Source organism: Camelus dromedarius, chromosome 16 (assembly GCF_036321535.1).
Source record: "Camelus dromedarius isolate mCamDro1 chromosome 16, mCamDro1.pat, whole genome shotgun sequence".
Taxonomy (NCBI): Eukaryota; Metazoa; Chordata; class Mammalia; order Artiodactyla; family Camelidae; genus Camelus; species Camelus dromedarius.
This window is the reverse complement of record NC_087451.1, coordinates 22,724,814-22,746,945: the sequence shown is the minus strand read 5'-3', so window position 1 is coordinate 22,746,945 and position 22,132 is coordinate 22,724,814. Positions and strand designations below refer to the sequence as shown.

General features: G+C 49.2%; 1 protein-coding gene across 1 annotated transcript in view; it reads right to left on the bottom strand.

Annotated features, from left to right (window-relative positions):
- The window catches only part of MYOCD (myocardin), an 83,602-nt gene that overhangs the window by 15,847 nt on the left and 45,623 nt on the right, over nucleotides 1-22,132 (bottom strand). Inside the window, exons 4-9 of the mRNA XM_010988101.3 lie at nucleotides 21,319-21,394; nucleotides 18,136-18,297; nucleotides 9,164-9,339; nucleotides 6,050-6,175; nucleotides 2,059-2,303; nucleotides 130-283 (exon numbers count right to left, since the gene is read on the bottom strand). Coding sequence (XP_010986403.2) covers nucleotides 130-283; nucleotides 2,059-2,303; nucleotides 6,050-6,175; nucleotides 9,164-9,339; nucleotides 18,136-18,297; nucleotides 21,319-21,394 — 939 coding nt within the window. The remainder of the gene's footprint in view (nucleotides 1-129; nucleotides 284-2,058; nucleotides 2,304-6,049; nucleotides 6,176-9,163; nucleotides 9,340-18,135; nucleotides 18,298-21,318; nucleotides 21,395-22,132) is intronic.

The following is a 22,132-nucleotide window of genomic DNA, read 5'->3' as shown; positions in this document are numbered from 1 at the left end:
GGAAGAGCTGAGCTGGGAGCCAAGTCTTTTGTTCTATCCGGTCGTCCAACCACGGCGGATAGCACATTTTTTGTAAAAAAATGTATTTGTTAAAAAAAGAAAGAAAGAAAATCATGCCAAACCCCCTACCTTCAGATCATCTAGGTTTGATGGGAGTGGGCCCGGTTTGAGAGAAGAGACACCAGTTTGTCCAGAAAAACTGTTTTTGGCAGGAGACAAGGGGGTGTTGCTCAGTGGTGTTGAAGAAGAGTTTGGATTCCTGACCATCTGTTCATTTGGTTCTCTGGAAAACAAACAGAAGCAGGGCACTTAAACCACAGTGAGACACACACATGGGGTGTGATATTGAGGTTTATAATAAGAAACACACATTCAGTCTTCATCCCGGTTTCTGGCACAGCTCCTAAAACCCTGGGATTTCCTGAGTCACGAGAGCACGAAACTCTTTTGTCATCCTAATGAGGTGGCTTTTGGGAGGGACCTAAGGATGGTGGCTGGTGGCCCGGAGAACCAGCCCTGGGATTAGAGGATTGGACCTTTCAGTCCTACCTTGACCTCTGAGGAGGAGAAAGTGCTGGAAGTTGAACTGACTGTCAACAGTTAATGATCTAATGAATCACGCCTATGTAATGAAGCCTCTATACAAACCGAAAAGGATGGGGTTTCGAGAGCTTCCAGGTTGGTGAACACATGGCGATTTGGGGACAGTGGTGTACCTGGAGGGGGCGTAGAAGCCCTGCCTGCCTCCCGCATACTTGCCCTAAGCATCTCTTCCATCAGGCTGTTCCTAGGGCGAGTTATGCCCTTTTTATAGTAAACCAGTCATCTAGTAAATAAAATGTTTCTCTGAGTTCTGTGAACCACTCTAGCAAATTAATCAAACCCAAGGAGGGGGCTGCCAGAACCTCCAATCTACAGTCAGCCGGTCAGAAGCACGGGTGACAACTTGGACCTGTGGCTGGTGTCTAAAGGGGGAGGGGGCAGTCTTGTAGGACTGAGTCCTTAACCTGTGGGATCTGACACTACCTCTGGGTAGACAGCTTGAGAACGGAACTGAATCATAGGATACCCAGCTGGTGTCACCGAGACTTGCTGATTGGTGGGGAAAACCCAGAGACCAGAACCCTGAGGGGAAGACTTGCATTTGGATCAGATCACAAGCTAATTGCCTTGAAAGATCAGGATGTGATAGTAATTAATCAGTAATAATAAGAACAAATGCAATGTAATCCACGTAACAATAGATCCACAGAAGTGGCAGGGCGGGGAGCAGCGCAGGCCAGGTGGCAACTGGCAAGGGACCCTCAAGCTAGTCTGGGGAGACGGGAGGGAGCGGTGGAGACGGAGGTATTTGGGAGAATGCACGCCCATCTGTGATTTTGCACGTGTGCGTCCTGCAGAGGAAGGAGCAGGCGTGTGAAGCCTGATCGTGTTCAGCACTGGCTGTAACTGCCAGCACAACCCGAGGCTGAACAGAGACAGGGGAGGGGACCCACATTCAACATCACGGTCGAGGAGACAGACCGTTTAAAAGGTGACCTAACTCTGAGGTCACACATGGGGCTCAGGAGTCCAACTTCAAGGCTGTCACTCAGTCACTCACCTCTGTTGCTTCCTAAAGAGTAAACTGGGGAGGCAGCTCATGAAACACAGCAGGTACTGGCTCTCTTGGACGGCTTCTCCTCTGTCCCACCCATGTCTGAATCGGAAAGTACTACTGCTTCTCCCACAGAGCCCTCCTCCTCTCAGGAGCCCTGATTCACCTGCTTCCTCCCAGCCGCATGTTCCCGAAAAAGTGCGCCTGGTTTCTGAACAGTCACACGCCTGCTCCTTCCTCTGCAGGACAGCACCCCTGTGAAGTCACGGATGGACGTGCACTTTACCACATGCCACAGTCTCCACCGCTCCCTCCTGTCTCCCCGAAACTAGCTTGAGGGCTAAACAGACTGGACGAAGGCGTGGTTCAGTGCAGGACTCGCTGGGTCCCGAGGTGGTGCTCAGACAGAGGAGCCACCCCAGCTTCCGCCCCGGCCGGCACCCCGGCCTTGCCTGACGTACTTGAGCGCAGCCGGGTGGAGCCCGGGGTGGCTGAAGCGGTGCTGCTGCTGCTGGCTGAGGATCTGGAGCTGCAGGAACAGCTGCTGCTGCTGGAGCAGCCGCGCGTACGCCGAGTCCATGGGCGGAGGGGACCTCTCTGCCTTCTGGTCCGGGGGGATGTACTGGTGATACTTGAGCTTCTTCACCTTCGGCTTGGGGTCCTTGGGCTTTTTGTGGCGGTTCTTACTGTCACTCAAGGACTTGGACTGCAAAGAGGAAGAAGAAACAGCACGTGCTTTAGGTGATGGATGGGAGTGGCTTGGTGTCACGGACACACCGCAAGGACGTCTTGTCTGAAGGAGTTTCGCGAATCCCGGACGCACAGTACAGCGGAGGCAGGAGGCACAAAGAGATCCTGGGATGTTAAGGCGCCCGGTGAACAAACCCACCGCAAATGCGTCACAACGGAAGGACACCCCCAGGCAGGAGGCTCTGGGAGATTCTCCCTCCCGGAGTACAGTCGGATGCAAGCCTGTGCTTCACCGAGGACACTTCCTTAACCTAAACCCAACTGCCGGCCAAATGAAGGAGACCTTCTGCTCTTGTGATGGGTTCCTAAGAAAGCTCTTCCATCTGTATACATGCAATCACCTTTAGTTAAGCCCCTAGTAAGCTGATTTATTAATGACATAAACTCAGACGAAATTAGCATGTCTTTGAAAATCCAGAATGTGGATTTTTGTTGCTTCAAAAGCGAGATCAATTCGTCTTCCCATGAAATCCTGATATAAGATCTGGAAGTGATACCCTCTGAACTAAAGATACTTTACTTACTCCGGGAAGGGTCAGCCACCCACTCGGACCTTCCCAGAAGTTACCCGTCATGAAGCACGATTTGGAGCCTTGAAAAAAGTGAAGGGTACAGGCTCGGAAGTGGAGACACATTTCTGAATGTGGTGCCACTGTTCAACTTTATGACATCTCAACTATCTCACCTGCAAGTTGGGGGAAATATTCTCCACTTGTTATCTCAGTCATCAATTGAAGGATGATAAAAGCTACTGTTGAAATAATAACAAATTTCAAATGACACTATGATTATATTTATAACCTGCTCCTAAAATCAAAAGGCTTCTATATATCGGAAAGTAATATGTCCATATTGCAATTAGTTAAAAAACAGACATTTCCAAACTCTGACTTTATTACTGAAGATTGAAAGGAACATACTTATCATGACGTTAGAGTTCTGATCTTAAGGATCTGGAGGAGAAGTTGGAGGGAAGGTGTGGTACCAGCAGTGTCCAGAAGAGGGGGCTCCTGAACAGCTGGCAGCTACGTTGTGATCCGGCAGCTTCCCCACTGTAACCACAAACACACATCTGACCTATTTGACTCGCTTTTCTCTGACTCAGCACGTCCCACCAGCGAAGGCTCTTCGGTGTTTTCTCAAGGAGGCTCTTCCTGGAGGCCAAATGAACAGGGAGCTCAAGTGTCCCCATGGGCTTGGTGGCTCTCCTTCCCCCTGCTCATTCACTGACGAGCACTCCAGTTAATTAACTGGCCTTCTGCACTGGGGGGACTTCCTGCAGGAAGCTCTGCTCTGGCTCAGTCTCTGCTCCCACTCATCCTAGGACCTGCCTTCCCTGCGGGAGCGGCAGCCCTGGGTCTAGCAGCCAACTCAGGGGCTGAGGAATTTTCTCTGTGTGCTGTCTGAACACCAGAACTTCTAGGAGGTACTAAAATCGGACCATTTTCTCAGGATAGTGAGAGGCAAAGGCCTCTGAGCCCACGGATCTCTGAGTCCACAGAACTGTAAAGTCCCATCCTCTTTTTGACACCAGAGGAGACGAAAGTTGTGGGTTTGTTTTGGTTTGCTCTCTAGAACATGCCTGGTCAATTGAAGGGAAGCACATGCATCTTTCTAAAGCAGATCTGGATCCCAAATCCAGTGGTTTAAGATCCTGGCATGAAGGTGTGAAGCAAGTTAGTGAGCTGCAGGAGGGAACGGTGCCGCCTGCGGCGAGAGGAATGACGTCCTGATTCCGATTCGCTCGCACACTGGGCCAGCCGCACAGCGCGCCACCCCGGCAGCCAGTACACTGTCTGTCCATCCTGCCCTGCAAGCTGAAGTCCAAACTCCAGTCTGCAAGGGAGGCCACCACCAAGCTGCTTAAACATCCCCTCTCCGAGGGCTCACCCCGCTCCTGCCTCTTTCCCCTGTGTCTCCTGTCATCTGTGACTCCCTCCTCCGCTCGCTGTCTGGCTCTGGCTCAGCCTTTGAGGTTGGCTCATCTGGCAGGCCTTTCCTAACCCACAGGGATGTCTCTTATATCTGCATGTCCCCTGTGGTCCTTGAAGCCGCCCCACAGTGGTCACACCGTGGCAGACCCTGCCGAGGGGTTGAGGGAAGCTGACGCCCAGCCCCCCCACCCCCCCAATCCTGCTTCCGAGGCTACTGGCCCTTATGGGGGTGTTGTGGCCGCCGGGGGAAAGGGACCTTCTTTTTGTATTTCGGTAAAATACAAGGAACATAAAAATCCCCATAGTAACCATTTCCAAGTCTACAATTCAGTGGTGCTTAGATTTTTCTTCCTTGCTCAAAACACCATATAGACTGATGGTAGCTACGGTATCAAACTAGACTGCAGCCTCCTTGAGGGCAGGAGTCGTGTTTTATTCGACTTGGCAAGCACCTCTCAGAGCCTACACTGCAAGCACCTTCCTCTTACCGTTTTGACAGAGTATTCTTAGGCATTCTCTCAACAGCCTCAGATAAATCTTACACAGTCAACAGGGCAGAGATACTCTTCCCTAGCTCAGCTGCCTCCTCCTCTGAGAAGTCCGCCAGTATCCCCTGGGCTTAGAGACGATGAATATTCACCAACTGAGAATTCACAGGCGCTGACCAATCAGAAGGACTGCTGGCTCTCACTTAAACCACCAGCCCAGCTGCATCAGCTGGGTGCCAACCCTGCTCCTCTTTGAAACTGACTGTCCTTCCTCGGGGCAACTCTCACACTCCCTGAATATAGGGCTTTGCTCATTTGCATGAGGCAAAACTTAAATACTTCGACAGAAATATTAATAACATCTCTCTTTGCTCACAACATCAGAAATCATTGAGTTATCCCCTCCTCGCTCCACCGACGATGAACAAAATTCATCAACAGTCACATAATCTCAAAGCTGTTGAGCTGAGTGAATTGTCTGCTGCGTTTAAGCCACTGCAGTTTGGGGACTTTTACTGGGAAAATGAAACACACCTTTGTGCAGATGCGTTGGAGGAGGCAATGGGGCTGTTACTTTAACATTGATTCTTACTTAATTTACAGTCTTTTAAAAACATATTTCTTAAGAGCCACCTCAGTATTAAGTGGGGGCCCTAGAGCAGAGAAAACATGCCCCAAATCAACGAGCTGTTATTTGGGATAAAATGTCACGAAGAAGTCAAACGAAGGCCAGGCAGTCAATTAAGGAGGAGGCGTGAACCACGACGAGATGCGACACCAAGGAAGTTAACCCCGGACGCGCCATCCTGCCTGTAGCTTTGTTGCGGTGGCTGTAACCATGCCCTTCATCTTTCTTTCTACAGGGAGACTGGCTTGAATGAGAAAGGTTTGACCTTCGCGTTTGCTTCCCTTGCATAAAAGCCAACCGGCCTACACCTGCTTTGCGGCACGTACAAATCCTGCGTGCCTGCAGCCAGCAAGCTGAGCCCAAGAGCTCTGAGTCAGGGCTGTGCTGGTGGAGCTGTGACCCCAAGGAAGTACCCGGCACAGGAGCTCCTCCTCTGCAGGGGGGACCCCCGTGGTGCCGTGCGGACAACAGAGTCCTGGTCCGCAACCAGGGACGGCCCGCATCTCAACTCCTGTCTTGCGATGTTCCTGCGGATGGAACTCATCCGCGCGGCCGCGGGGCTCTTCCGTCGTCAGACCTGACCCAGAACGCCCCGCCCCGCGCTGGCCCTGGGAGCTGGGAGCCCAGACAGGCGCGTGCAGGCCGGCCCTACCTTCACAGCGGCGTGCGCAGGGAGGGGTGGGCTCAGGGGGCCGAGCCCCTGCTTCCCAGTGTCTGACTGGTTGCCGGGCTGTGGGGCCGAGTCATGCCTCTCGTTTTCTGAGCCAGAAGTAAGATCCTAAAAATCAAAATTTTAGCATTATTAGGAAACAGGAGTAAAAACTGTGGGACATGGAAATGTTAGAGCAGAGCTCCCCCACCCACCACAGCTCCACTGTGTTCCTCCAGCTTCTTACCCGACCAGTATCAGACCACGTCTCCCAGGGGAAGGGGCCACGTATATAATTTTTCCGCCAATGGAGGACACTTTTGAGAGGGAGAAAGCAGGCATTGTGAATAATTATTCCAGCAGACAGGTACAGAACCAGCCCTTTCTAGGTGAACCAGGACATCTGGTCACCTGCGGGAGGGGTTCCCTCCATCTGAAGCCAGGCCTACCTGCTGGACAGTGAGATTGAAAAAGAAAGGAGGAGGGAGGAGAGGGTGGGGAGCTTGGGGGAAAGCAGGACAACAAAAAAGTTAGATACAAGGGGGGTTAGCAGATGGAGGGGACGTGTGTGCTGATGTGTGTCCCTGTGAATACGAGTGGATGTCTCTGTGCGTCTGTGTGTGTGTAGTGCACATGCGCATACATGTACGTGCATCTCTGTGTGTGTACTGTGTGTATGTGTGGGTCTGTGGCCTATGTCTGCCTGTGTATGTCTGTGTATATGCGTGTGCATGTGTGTATATGTAAGTCTGTGTGTGTGTGCAGCCTCAGGGGAAACCTCTGTAAGAGGCATGTTTCCATGTGCAGAGGACTCTGTAAAGGATCAACCACCCGCTCTGTGTCCTACATCCCTGTGCTGTGACTCTGAAGAAAGGGGCAGGGCTGCTCACGATCTCCCCCTGAGCTGCTCATCCTTCCCGGAGCCCTGGCACCTGTCACGGGTCTGTAGGGTCCTTTTCTCGCAGAGCCTCAGCGTCCTCACCTGTCACACGGGCTTGCCGGATGAACCGACATACAACGACCCTGGCGTGCGGCCTGGCGCTGCTCAGCGCCCGTTCCCTTCTTCCCTGCTCCGAGGGTTAAGGAGAGAAGGACGTGTCTTCTCCCCAAGCCATCTTTAAATCCGGAGCTGAGGAATTTACTGTCAGAGTAATAAGGCACAAATGGTCTGATGTACTGTTTGATGTTATCAAAGAAGCTGGGCTGCCAAGACCAGCTGCGGCACGCCGGGGAAGGAAAAATGCTTTGATTATGAACTCTTGCACAATAAACAGACGACTGCTTCGGCTCTGCGTTCTCTGTCTCCCGTCTGCCTCCCTCCCGTCCCACATTTCATCCTCGGCAGCCTTGGGTTTGATCCAGTGGAGGGAAGAAGGGCCTGACAATGACCCAATGGTAGATAATTCTCAAGACTGTCCCTGATCCCTGTGCACTTTACATGGTAAAAACGTTTTCAAATACAACATCTGATGGGTGTTAAATTGTACACATGTCCAGCGATAAAGTAAGTAAGGCCTGGGGGTGCTGTGTAGAGCATGGTGACCGGGGTTAACGCTACTGCATTATCGATCTGAAAGTTCCTGAAACAGTAGATCGCAAAGGCTCTCATCGTAAGAAAACAAATTTGTAACTGTGTGGAGACACATGTGAACTAGACTTATCGTGGTGAGCATTTCACAATATATACAACCATACACAATGACTGTAATAGACGCAAGGTTTAACGGTGTATGTACACAACAGATACAAAATGTAATTGTGTATTTATAGAATATATTCAATGTATCATCATATATATTGTGCAATGATCAGCACAGTGAGTCTAGTTAACATTTGTCACCATACAGTTACAATTTTTTTTGCATCTATATATGCAATGTGTGACAGACACAGTGTATACAGCAGACAGAATATCAATGATGCTGTACACCTGATATTGTAACGGTTGTATACTTCGCGTATTTCACAATCCATACAACTGAACGGTTACCTTGTACGCCTGCAACTAACATAATGTTATGTCAATTATGCCTCAATTAAAAAAGTAAAACGTATATGAAGATATTAAATATCCACATATAATAAAAATATATAATATATACTAGCAAACAATATAAAATATATATAAAATATCTGATTTCAGTTCATCGGAGGCCAAGAGGAGTAGACTCTTCCTGAAGGGAAGGGGCTGAAGGCTGGAGGGGTCTCTCCAGAGCCGGACGTGGTGGAAGATTGACGCTTCGCTGCCAACGAGTGCGACCCTCTCCCCACCATGTGTAGACGCCCACACTCATCTTCTCTGGGGGCCCCGGGAAGACCACCCTGCCAGGCTGAGAAGGGCTCCCATGAAGACTGGGTGTGGCTTCCGAGGGGGCGCTCCGGGGTGGGGGGGATCTGTGGTGCTCCTGGGACCACACAGCTACTCAGCCTCATGGGGTCTTAGCTGCTTCTCCGTAACATCTAAGACAAAATGCCTGGAAGGTGCCTGGCCCTGGCCCTGGTAGCTATCATGGCAGTAGCTATGGTTAACCATCACCACTGCTCCTTATAAATGTGCTTTCAACAGTATTTGCCATACACATTTCTCATGTCTCAACAGTTCATGAGTTTGTCCAGAAAGAGGGGAGTGCTGTGCACGGGTCGGGGCTAGAGGAGGCCCCTGCAGTGGCTCGGCAGCTAGAAGCCAGCGACAGAACCAACCCAGGGCTCCTGCTGTGCAGCCAGTCAGCGCCTCCTGCTCCCCACGCCCCGGGGTCCTACAGTGACGACTCAGTGCCTGGAAAGACTGCGGGCTCTGAAACCAGTCCTGCTCTGGCCTTTTCTCTTCAGGAGACTGCCGGCTGGTCACCTAATCTTGGGGAGCCTCATGTCTACCTTGTCAGTAAAAATGGAGATAAAAGGGATCTTCATGGCAGACTGGATGCTGAAAACCTAAGTCAAAGGGCGTATTCCTGGGGACTCTCTTCCGGTGCTCTCTGGGGGCCTTCGGCCCTGAGCACAGAACCCTGGGCTGAGTAGGCTGAGAGGAGAGACATCTCTGGGGTCTCCAAGCAAAACCAGCTGTGGCCTCGCTGATGTCAACGAGAGAGGTGACAGGCAGAGACATGGTTTGTTTACCTGGATTGTGCCCAGAGGACCTGCCAAAGGGGTCTCCACAGCTTTCGTGTCTGGAGGGGAGCCTGCTGAGCCCTGGAGGTCTTCACTTCGCGTCTGATCGGGGGAGAGGCCATCGCTGCTGCTGTCCTCCTCAAAGGCAAATGCGTCTGTCGACTTGGAGAAGCTCACCTGGCTGCCTGTGGAGTGAAACCCGAGCACTGGGTCAGTGGCCGAGGCATATCTTTCTGGAAATGCTTCAAGTGTCATCCCTGTAAGGAGCACTTGTCTGCCTCCTTGGATGTTTTCAATTCAAGGTAAGAGTGAAGATGCACTTAAAATTAAATTTACTCCATATAAAGGAACGAAGACTGAGTAACATATTAAACATGTTAACATTAACATGTTAAAATTTAACATTTGTTAAATTTTATTTTCAGGTTGATTGATGCCTGCACATTTAGTATGTGGACCCCTATCTTTCTGAAATGAACTCAGAGAAGACGAAGGAAAGAAAAGGGGTCATCAGATGAGGGAAGAGAAAAACCCTGTCTCCTTTGGGCTTTATGGCAAGAGAGGCAGCTGAGGTGACAGCGTGCCGTTCACATCACGTTCAGGTACCGATCAGGGCGCCCAGCACAAAATGTTTCGCAAACTTTGCTCTTACGGATAAGCCAGGAGAGCAACTGGGTTTAAATGCCAATGTCAGAATAGCTAAGGTCACTAGAGTGTCCCAAAGCCCCACTCAAATAAGGCATATCTGTTTATAAAAGCCATAAATGTGTCTCAGAAACTGAAGCGTGATCTTTGCTTTTTTATTATTTGGATTTTGCTGTTATTCCTCCCATCTCTGTGTCTCTGCTGGAGACCCCCACCGATGCACACGTGGTCCAGCTCTCCCTCGGTGGCCTACATGGTCTCCGGGGGGAAACCGAGACATCGGCTTGGGGACGGGGTTATCCGACCAGGTGGGGCCCCCACCACAGTCTTCTATGTCCCCTCTGTTTTTTTAATCACCAAACTCCTTCTGGGTTCTCATCCAACTGCACAGTACACGATGTACTGAGGCCACATAGCTCTCCTGACCCTATTCCAGGCACAGCTCTTGTAAAGGAATTTAGGTACTATCAGCGAGTTTTCCAGCCCGGGGCTCTGCAATCGCCCTGACAAGAACGTTTGACTCAGGCTCTGTGCAGATAAGAGAGAGGCGCTCTCACCGTAGGGACGAGAACAGGCAACGAGGAGCTGGAAGTAATGGAACAAACTTGGTTTGCGGCTTGTCATCACCGCCGCCACTGGCATCTGTCACAGACCCTCACTCAGACACGCAAGTGTCAGGTCAGGAGAGAGGCCGGACCCTGGGCAGCCTGCTGACTGGCAAAGGCTTGGGAACCAGCACTGCTGGCCCACGGCTTCAGGAGTGTTTATAAAAGTCACGATGTCTTTTCTATGATTATAAAAGTAATACCTACTTGTAAAACTTCATACCACGTGAGGTGTCCGTGATAAGGCACGCAGTCACCCCACATCCGTGCGTGGCTGATTTCCTCCTCTAGATTGAATTCTGTACGTACAGCGAGATCCACACATACTTAAAAAGCATTTCACACAGGCCTGGGTGAAATCTACGGCTCTGAAACTTGCTTTTTTTCACTCAACAGTGTTTCTTGAAGAGCTTCACATGTGAGCACACAGAGATCCTCCTCAATCTTTCGGTAACAGCTACACAGTATTCCACTGTATTAATGGGAACTTTTGTTTTTCAACTTTTCTTTTCCAAGGGGCCCTTATTTTTAACTCTACGGATTTTGAAATCATAGAAAAGTACAGAGAATAATATTAAACATCAGTTTACGTATCACCTGAAGTGAATATATGCCAACATTTCCTTGTATCTGCATCAGAAACCTATTTGTTTTCTAACAGGAGGGTTTCACTGGGTATTTGACAAATGTCAGCTTTTTCTCTGAGGTCAGTGGCCACCCTTTCCTCCCATCTGGTCTCAGATACCACCCCCTATTTTTAGAATCCATAGCTAGCTCGCACCTTCCCTTCTTCTCTTACAGCAAACGCTGGGCTCTGCACATAAGCCTTTATTTGCCATTTTCATGCAACATGAAAGAAATTATATACCCTGTTCCCTGTCCCCAGGGGATCATGTGCCTGAGATCTTTCTGGGAAGGTCCTTCTAGGTTCCGCCATGAATATGCCTCCATCGTAAACTCAACTCATTAACTTCTCTGCTTTAGAAACTACATTTTCATTGAAATTTCGAGTCCTACTTCCATTTGTGGAATTAAAGGCTTTGTGCCTGATTAAAAGACGATGTGTTATTATTCAGGACAAGGGGGGCTGGGAATTGGGGGTGCAGGGGTGTTAAGCCTTCCCCACCCCAGACATCACGCACTTTGTTGGGATTTACTTGGCACAGACTCTGAGGCACCACCATCCTGGTGCTCAGAGAGCCCTACCTGTGACCGATCCAGTCCCCGGGGGCAGCCAGCCTTCTCTGCCCCACAGGACCCTCCCGCGACAGCGTCACCATCTTCTGATTCCCTCCCCGCTCCCTGCAGTCTGAACAGCTCTGGGCCTCCTCCGTGTGGTCTGACACATCATGTGACAAAGAACACACCCCACCCCCTGCCACCTGCCACCTCCACCTACACAGGGTATCACATCCCAAGTGTGTACAAATGAGAGGGAACTGACCCAGCTGCAAAGCTGTCTGAGTGTTCTGTCATGTGGGCAGAAACGTGACAGGAAGGGCGGGGTGGGAGGGAGAATGGATTCTCTTATCCCCCCGACCACCCCACTGCAACGGTTTCCAGCAGGGAAGGCGAATGAAACAGACAGTCGTTTGTACCAGCAGTTCACTTAGTAGTGGTGGCGATAACACAAATGATCACTGTGTCAGGCCTCATAACGACCTAGCAAATCCGACTGCCCGGTTCTCGCGCCTCTGCGGCCGATAGGGCATCACAAGGTCCAGGCTCCCCAGTTCTTTAGAGATGGAGCCAAGACTACAGGTCCAGCCTTTGGATGCTGAAAACCACCAGCAGGGGGGGAGGCAAAATCAAGTTCCCTCCTGGGAGGTCATCAGATGACGCGTTGTTTAAGGAACATTGTCAGACCTACTGGGGTGGGTGGGGGTGGGGGTGGAGGCGGGTAGCAGAGAAACTGGGCAACGTCCCCCCCTTTTCTGCACACATGTACTCAGGACAGCTCCATCCTGCACGTCTTTTACTTGAGCTTCTGAGATTTGAGGGGCCGAATGTGTCGTCTTGACAGTGAGAACAAAGGAGGCAGGAAGTCACCATGGTCTCATCCGTATCATCTCAGAAAAGCGTGGGGAGGATGGTGAAGCCTTGCTGCTGTGGCCGTAAACCGCCATGCCCTTTTCACTTTGACACCTGGCATTTAGTGACCTCAGATCGAGGCACTGGAACGATATGGAAAAGTCTAGAAGCAGCGTGTCTGGAATAAAGGAGTCAGTCACCAGTACCATTCTCCCCAGTCCTGGATGGAACATTCCTCAACCCTTCTGCTCACTTCCAAACTTTCCCAGTTAGAGTGAGGTAGGGAGGAGCAGAAGCATAACGAGACGCAAGGCGGGGAAGACATGGAAACCACAGGAAGGAGGCGCGGTCTGTCTGCAACGGGCAGAGTGCGAGAGCCTGGCAGGGACTGGGCTGCAGGGTGAGCCCCGCGGGGGGTCAGACGAAGGAGGCGGTGACGTGGAGCCGTCCAGGCAGACTCAGTCCTGGAGGAGGCAGGATGGAGCTGAGCCTGAAAGGCCAGTCAACGGTGGACAAGAGACAGGAGGATGGGGGGCCTTGGCAGCAGGTCGGGGGTAGAGGGAAGTCACAGAAGGTGATCAGCAGAGCTGGGTGGGAGGGGCGGAGAAGAAGCTCTCCTGGCCAGGGGACAGGACTATTTTAGGAGCCAGTCCTGGAGAGACAGCGTCTAGGAGTCGACTTTATCAAATGACATCAATCATTGAAAGAGGCCCCTCTGCTTAAGTCCATGAAGAAGCCACAAGTACATGCAACTGTGCAGACAGAAGTCTGAGCACATGTAACCACGTGCACAAAGAAGCCGTGAGTACATACAACCCCATACAGGGGGCTGTTTACACCCAAAGGAACAAACACAGTGACGGCCAAAGCCCCAAATAAATGACTCCTGTCCGGTATCCAGCAAGCATGTTGCACCAGGCCAGAGTAACCAACAGACACACAGAAGACCATGCAGAAGCTGTCCAGGCCCAAAGAGCTGGCGTGGGGGCCCTGCCAGTCACTCACCACTCCCTCTGCCCCACAAGGGGTTTGGATCTGTGTCTACGAGGGCGGAGGGTGAGGGAAGCTCAGCCCCTGCTCACAAGACCAGTAACATGTGTGGCCAGTGGCTTCCTGCCGAGATGCTGTGTTCAGCGTGGTCAGTAAGAATCGGACAGACTTGGTTTGTTCCTTGGTTCTACCCCTTTGGCGGCAGAGTGACTGCTGGCAAGTTATTTCGCTTCTTGGAGCCCGTTCCCGTCTATAAAACGGAAGTAACGCTCGCAGTTACGGCTCCGGGGTTGGAGGGTTAAACCCGCGCTGCTCGCACAGGCCCCGCTGCAGACGCTCGGTCACCTCCGGCCGCTGCTGCGGTTCTGTCGTTCTATCAGGAGTGTCTGCTTGTCTCAAGCTCACCACGATCAAGAATTTAAAAAGACCACCCGGGAGGCGGCTTACCCTGTGGCCAGCTGTGCGACGGTCAGCGCAATTCCCAAGCCGGGAAGACGGGTCCGTCCTGAGAGGTTCACTCTGGGAAAGCAAAGCCCGACTCCCCCAGAGCAGCAGTGCTGTCGCAGGAGGGCTGTGTGTCCGCCCTCTCCGGCCCGGTTCAGGCCGGCTCCGCGGAGTGGAGGGGGACAAAGGTCATCTTATCTGGCTGCCTCCGGAACAACCAAAGTCTATCAGCTCCCGGCGCTGTGACCGGGGCCTCCGCTCCAATCTCGCGGGGCTCGGGCCTCCTGGGAGCTGTCGGAGTGCAGGCCGCTGGCTATTGTCCCCGTAGACACGGCGGGCGGTGTGATGACAAGGACCTGCTTCGGGAAGCCCTGACATCATCCCCCGGCTATGCCCGCAGGCTGTCTCTGGGCACTGGCCCCTGGGAGCTCGGCCTGGTGACCCCGGGCTTGTGCCCTCCCTCTGGGGAGTGATTAGCTGAATGAGTCAGTTGGACTGTCCTCTGCAAACACACGTAAAATTCCAAGACTGAAGTGAGATCACTGAGGTCCTAGCTACCTTCCTGCTATGACCCACACAAGGGGCTGGAAGCCACCAAGTGGAACATGAAAATGACCCTCACTTGCTTATTTATTTGCGAGCTGGAGCAGCCCAAGCCTGGTGGCTACTTTAGTTCACGGTCAGACCACCTTCTGACATCCTCCTGGAAGAGGCTGAAGCAAGATCCATTTCCTGAGGGAGGAGGTGGCCATGTAAAGGAGCTCTAGTTGAAATGTGGCTCTTGCCTAAAGAGACTGCAGTATACCAGAGATACCGTAGTCTGTAGAAGACGGATTATTTTGTCCAACAGAGACCAAGCCCACTGCTCTGGAAGGGGGTCATATAACTTTATGATGGAAATAGATGTCAGTGGAATTTCAGAGGAACAAGGATTCCTTTTCCCCAGATCCCTGGCACCTTAGAAATTTCAAGTCTCTAGATGTACCCTTATTACAGCATTGGGAGGTGAGCTGGGAGACTCAGCTCAGCACGTAAATACCCGTCCTGCATCAGCTCTCAAGGCTCATCTTCCAGGAACAAAGAAGATCACTAGGTGCGTAAAGACAGCTTAGCACTGTCTCCCTCAGGGCTGCCTAACTTTCCTTCTTGGCACTCCCATGGCCCCCCACAGTTGGAAAAGTGGGGAAAGCCAGCTGGGGTTCTCATTTACTCAAGCAGAAGCCAGGCTCTGGACAATAAACAGCTTCCTCCTTCCTTGGGAAGGGATGTTCCTGACAAGTGAAGAGGACACGCGCATGACCAGAGAGAGAACTCACAAGCTTGGGGCAGGGCTCTCAAAACTGAGGGCCGTGAAGGGACAGCGCCTCACGCACAAGCAGGGCAAAGCCATGCTCAGCTCCAGTGTGTACTTTCTGTTCTCACAAACCATCACTCCCACAGAATGTCACCTTTGTTGTATTCAGTGTTCTGGCCTGAGAGAACGTGGCTGGTAGCGGTTTTCTAAGCAGGAGAAATGGGGAGACAGGTGCATGCTCTGAGATGTGGCCGCAGTGCCCCCCACCTCCTCCTCGGGAGGTCAGGTCAGAAGGCCTCCTCTTGCCCCACATCGGCTCACCCTAGTCATACAAGTCCACGTTTCCTCTAGCTGCAATCGGTAATACTCCACCTGAGCCAGGAACTGAACTTGCAGGTTGGGAGAGGGATTGCTCGCTGGCACTGTGAAGGAGAGGACACTCTGGGGGAAATGATTTGCTACAGTCATTCAGCTGAGGGCAAGAGAGGGGATGTCTGGGGATGAGGAGAAAAATGCCATTGTGGGGCTGGTTCTCTGCCAGCAGCATCCTTCCCCGTGCTGGGCGAGGGTCTAGATTATTTCACCCTAGGGTTGGAGAAGAGCTGGTCTTTAATCAGACCTGCAGGGTGGAAGACAATGAGCATCTCGCTCCGAGCTTGGCAGAAACATAGAAACACAACTGCAGAGAGAGCCAGAAAAGGTAAACACATCTGGAAAGGCCCGTGGACGGAGGAGGGAAGCACACAGAGGCCAGGGGAGTGATACACAGCAGAGCACAGCCCTGAGTCACCACTTCTCAGAGTGGGGGACGGTCTGATCACAAGTGATAGATGAGGGGGGTGGTTTGGAAAAACTGTAAACTGAGAAACTATTGGAACTATTAAGAAAAACCTTCAAAGATGTCCAGTTACAAATGTGCAAAATTAACCAGTTTCCTACATGTCAGCAATAACTAATGTGAATTCACTTAAAAAAAAAACAACCTTACCGAGGGAAATAAAAGACTTGTGTAGGTGAAAGAGATACTATATTTCTACCTCAGAAGAATGAATATATTTTATGCATATAAATTCATCATAAATTAACCTATAAATTCACTACAATCATTTACTGCAATCCCAAACAAAATTCTAACAGTATTGAAGTTGGTAACAATAAAAAGATTCTAAATTTCACCCACCATTTACTTGTGAGAATAACGAAAAAACGCTAGAAAAATCAGAGCACTGTAAAGAGACTTGTGAAGACAGATATTAAGACAAGTTGTAAAGTACATCAATAAAATTGTAGAAAAAACAAAATGAGACCTTTCTCTTCAACTCAAATAATTTCATATGTACTAAGAATTGAAATGCAAGAATGATGTATATACATGTTCAAACACGTATAGGTGAATAACTATTCTTGAGGTGGGAAATGTTTTCAATAAATGATAACAAGTTCAGAAACCACAAAGAAAAAGATTAAAAAACTGAACTACATAGAAATTTAAAAGTGCTACAGGTGAAACACACTACCCACAAAAGGCACAGGACGTGTTGGTAAAAGGATGTGCAACACTTGTGACAGATGGAGGACTAGCCTTTTTCCCTCTATATAAGTAGCTTTTACAAGGCAGTTAGGAGGGAAAATGCCCCATAGAAAAGTGGAATGGCCACCAATTGCCAATGACACAAAATCCACATTGAAAAATATAATCTCACCATAAACCAAAGAATGCAAATTAAACAAGATCGTTTGCCTATCATACGAAAACCAAAAATAAATGTGTATGCATGGAAGAGAATGTGTTAAGAAATGATAAGAGATACCTGACAGAGACAGTTTCTATCCTAGACCTTAGAGTAGAGATGCGGACAGCACACTGTTGAGGGGGTGAGCCCAAGTTCAAAGGCACAGGGTAGTCAGTGTGGAGAGAGGGAGTGAGGGAGAGGGAATATCACGCTGGGATGTTCAGTGGGTGCTGATGAGGACACTGCATCTCCTAGAGCCAATATTTTCACGTTTATAGGTCCCAGGTACAAAATTCACGCAGCCTCTGACGGGCTGGGTGTGGGCAAGATTTTACAATGTGGGTAAGTTTAATCATGAACCTAGCGTTTCATAAAACATCTTTAGCTGTCATTTTTGACAATGTATCAAAAACATTTAAATGTGCTTTGCTCATTATGTAGCAATAATTCTGAGAGCTTTTGTAGGCGGAATGGGAAGAGCACAAGTTTGCCAGCGGGAATGACAGGCCTCCCTTTCCTCCGTCTACCACAGTCTTCCCAGGCTCCACCTCGGTGGACGCCTCTATGGACGAATTCAGCATCCTCATGCTGCTGGGATCCACGTCGTCCAAACTGTGCAAAAGGTCTACGACATGATTTTACACAGCTGATGACAGAGTGAACATCTGTGTCTCCTCCTTAAGTATTTGCACTGCAACCCTGCAGCACGCAGGCCTGTTGTCAAAGGGTTTTCACACGCTTACACAACTGGACCTCACCCTCCAGAGCCTGTGGGTTGTACCAGGTGGGTCTTATCTCCCTCCTGGAGAAGTGAAAGGACTTGGGGAGGCCCCAGCCCAGCACCTCAACTGGGCTTAGAGTCCAGGTCTTCTCATTCTGGTCCAGCAATTTTTCCACTCTACCCATCTACTCCCCTTTAGAAGAGGAAGATCAAAGAGGCGATGGCTCTGAAGCGATGGAACCCTGTAGGGGAGATGTTCTGAGGTTTACATCAAGTCAGGTTCCCACCCTGCTCGACCAGAACCAAACTGGCCAAGGCCAACCTGACCCTGGAGGGTGGGTGGATGGAGTTCCTTCCTCACTCGCAAGACATCTGCTTATGGCGAACCTTCTGGAAGAATGACCCACGGATTGACTCTTGTCTTGTGAGAAGCCCTCGCCCCCAGGGCCCCAGCCCCTCAGAGCCGTGGCTGCCCTCAGATCCCAGCACAGAGGGACGCATGCCATTTGTGCGAATACCTTTTATAGCCTCTTTCACAGCAGAATCGACGGGGAGTATGTTCTTCTCCACCAGCTCCAGTGGCCCCGGCCGGAGAGCAATTTTTTCATTGAGATCATCAGCAAGTCGGGCTCTTTTCAGTTTCATCTGAGCAGCTGGAACGGATCTCTCTGCAGTGGACGCTAAGGGGTTGAAATCAGAAGGGTCAGCTCTAGAAGTTGATGTCATTTCTGTTTGGTTTTTTTTTTGGTTTTGTAACCAAAACACTGTGACCCATTGTGCTCCACCATCCTGATAATTTTTCAATGCAATCATCTTCATTTCACATGGATTAGCAGCAAAGACCAGGCACTTCCAAATAAAGGCAAACAGAGATGCACAAAAGAGTTAGAGAAACTTGCTTTGCAAGGATTTTGGGGAAACAAATGTGCAATTTGGTGATTCTGTAAGTAAGTGGTCCACAGGACCCATGATGCTTACTGACCCTGAGCTGTAGCATTTGGGTGCACATCCTGTCTGTGTGCCGCTTAGCCCAGGCTGAGCCTGCAGTAAATATCATCTGTTATTACAATTAGTTGCATTAGCATGACTTCTTAAGAGTTTTAGACTTGTTCAGGTTGTTGATACTAATGTCCAGGTTAGTTATAAAAGAAAAAAACAATCTTGGGGGAAACAGTTATTTAATTACACAGGGATTTTAAAAACTGAATTTATCCAACAGGCAGCTCCTCATCATTTGGAGAGTGGAAAAGGTCACTAATAAGCCCTGAACCGTCCCTCCCCTCCTCTTCGGGTGAGACCCTGACTTACTTCTGCACGAGGACTGAGAGGAGGATGTGGGGAACCAGTTGCTGCTAAGATGCAGAACCATAAGTGAGGATTCCGCAGGAGTCTGCAGCATCGCTCTCAACTTTGTGAATTTAGGTGAGACATTTACAGACCTCCTAGCCCATCTGTTCTATTATTATCAACCTGCTAGCCCAGGCTTAGCACCTAGCAATACCCACACAGGAGAGGTCTAGGGAAGTCTAATTTTTTGCAACAGGTTAGACTTGTGTAGAAGCTGCATCTGTAAAGCACTCAGTGTGAGATGGAGAAAATGTCAGTGTTCCAAACCAAAGGACGGGAGTGCCCAAGCCCACAGCCTCTCCCGATCGCCCCTCAGGCCAGTGCAAGGGCGCCCCCTGCACCCCCCGCCTCAGGGAGCTTTCTCATCTGTCCTGCTCACCAGCACAGGACTCAGCTTCAGAAGATGCTCCTTTCTTGTGCCCCTTGGCAGCTGTCCCTCTCTGTCATTAGTCTGGTTTTACAAGCTCGTCACAAACTGAATCCATGCCCTTCATGACCTCACCACTCCAGGGAGCCTGGCATTCTTCCTCCTGCCCCACGTCTTACTGAGTTCACCTGTGTACCTCTGCTTACTGTGCTTCTCCAGCCTAATAAAGTCTTCCTAACGCCAGTCCCTATAGACTCCCCCTGCTCTGACTACTGCTGGAAGGTACAAGCCCTGGCTCTTCATCTATATTGCTGCCTCCAAAATTAGACAATTTACACCCAGTATAGGAGCACCTAAATACATAAACCAAATGCCAACAGACACAAAGGGAGAAGTTGACGGGAATACAGTAATAGTGGGAGACTTTAAGACCCCACTAATATCAATGGACAGATCTTTCAGACAGAAAATCGATAAGGCAACAGAGATCCCAAATGTCACAATGGAACACTTAGACTTAATTGACATTTTCAGGACATTACATCCAAAAGAACCCCAGAATATCCTTTTTTTTTCAAGTGTACATAGAAGACTCCCTAGGATAGATTGCATACTCAGACACAAAGCAAGCCTCAACAAATTTAAGAGGATAGAAATTATTTCAAGCATCTTTCTGACCACAATAGCATGAAACAAGAAATCAACCACAGAAATAGAAATGAGAAAAAAAAAAAACGATTGCATGGAAACTAAACATGCTGCTAAAAAACCAACAGGTCAAACAGGAAATCAAAGAGGAAATTAAAAAAACACCTTGAGACAAATAACAATGAAAACACAGCCACACAAAATCTACGGGATGCAGAAAAAGCGGTCCTGAGAGGGATGTTCATAGTGATACAGGCCTTCCTCAAAAAAGAGGAAAAATCTAAAGTAAACAACCTAATCAAAATTAGATGATGAAAATCCGGAAGGTAGGGCTCACTGTGAGCCCAGCAGATCCTTAGTGTTCTAGAGGACTCATGCCGATTTCTGCTGGGGAGAAGAGAGGACTGCACAGGAACAGCCGGAGACTGAACTGGGGGCTGCTGCGGTTCACAGCCCAATATTTTAATTTGAGACTGTAATGATATGACAGATAACATTTCTTATGCTTTTTTTTTTTGATTATAGGATTACTACATACTCATTGCTGTAAGTGTGAAAAATGCTATAAAAAAAGTATAAAAAAGAAAATGAAAGCATTGGGAAACTCCCCAGTTACAGCCAACTGTTTATAACAGTTGGGCATCTTTCTTAATTACTTGTACAATATTCATTGTTAGGTCTATATTTTTTCATCACAGAATCTGACTGTAAATAAAGTTAATGTATACGCTTTTTCTTTCTTGAATTTGACTGTAAGTATGGTTTTTACACATCTTGCCTTCTCGTGAAACATCATTTTGTAAGCTTGTTCTCATTAGATCACAATTCTTTTAAAGCCTTATTAGTACTGGCTGCGAAGTATTCAATTACACGGATGGTGCATAATTCATTCGGCCAGCCACCGGTTGTTGGACATTCCACTGATTTCAATGTTTCACTATCTAAGGAGATTACATGATAAACATCATTGTACATAAGTCTTTGTATGTCTGATTTTCTTTGATAAGATACTAGAAATTTATTACTGATATAAAGGATGGACATTTTGAAGGAGTGCGATATATGCTGGACATTCCATATACGCTCAGAGAAAGCTGGGAAGCGGCACAGCTCAAACTGGATGCCAGGTCTGGTACTTTCTTAGCCATTTCCTAGCTTCCCAACTGGACCATCCCCATGGCCTCGGATGACTAGATGACAGCTCAAAGCCACCACTCTGTAATGACGGGGGCCACCTTTAAGAGTACCTAGCAACTGCTCAAAGACCAAGAACACTGGAAAATGGCCTATTTCCCATTTCCACCGACCGGCATCAGTTTCTGATTTCGGGCAGCCTTACCCTGGAGTATGTGCATTTTAACCACGTCTGCACGGTCGGACCTGTTTCTGACCTTACGCTTCAGGGTGTCTTCAGCCTGTAGAACACAAACACAGAATAAATTCTGCTATCAATCTCGTTATACTTGAATTCTCTAGTTTTAACTTTAAAAGAAACCTTATTTCTCTCAAAGGAGAAAAGTGTTTTATGACAAATCAAATGTGCAAATATCCCTGCTCGCCTACGTTTTGATGAAGGGGGACTCACAAAAGACCCCTCTAGTAATTTTGGGATGGAAAAATAAGACAAAGAGGTAAAAAGCTCAGGTCCACATTAGACCTCCAAACTTAAAGGCCAGGCAGGTAACTCTTTGTAAAATATTAATAAAACTGGTGATACAAGCTGCTTGTATTATAGTCAATTCTATTCCATTGTCCCTTAGGACAGTCACAAATTAACTAGAGTCAGAGATGAGACGTAACCTAAACCCATCCAGTATAACGTGATAATATATGCCCTCTGCCTGCTTTTCCCTTGATTTTTCTCTTAGGACGTGTGAAAATAAAACTCCAGAGTCACAGACATCTGGTCCTTTCTCTCCCTGCTCACTAGCTGCCAGGCTAGGACTCTGGCAGAGAGACCCCAGGAGAAGGACACCTCCTGCCTTCCCTTCTCACGCACAGCGCTGATGCTTGTTAAGTAGGACTTACGAAATCGATCAATTCAGGTTGCAGGGACTTGCTATGAAGGTACAGAATGTTTACGCCTATTTCCCCCCTCAAAGGCTACAAGAGAAATAAGTATGACTCCTCTTGCCTTTAAATAGCAGCAAGTA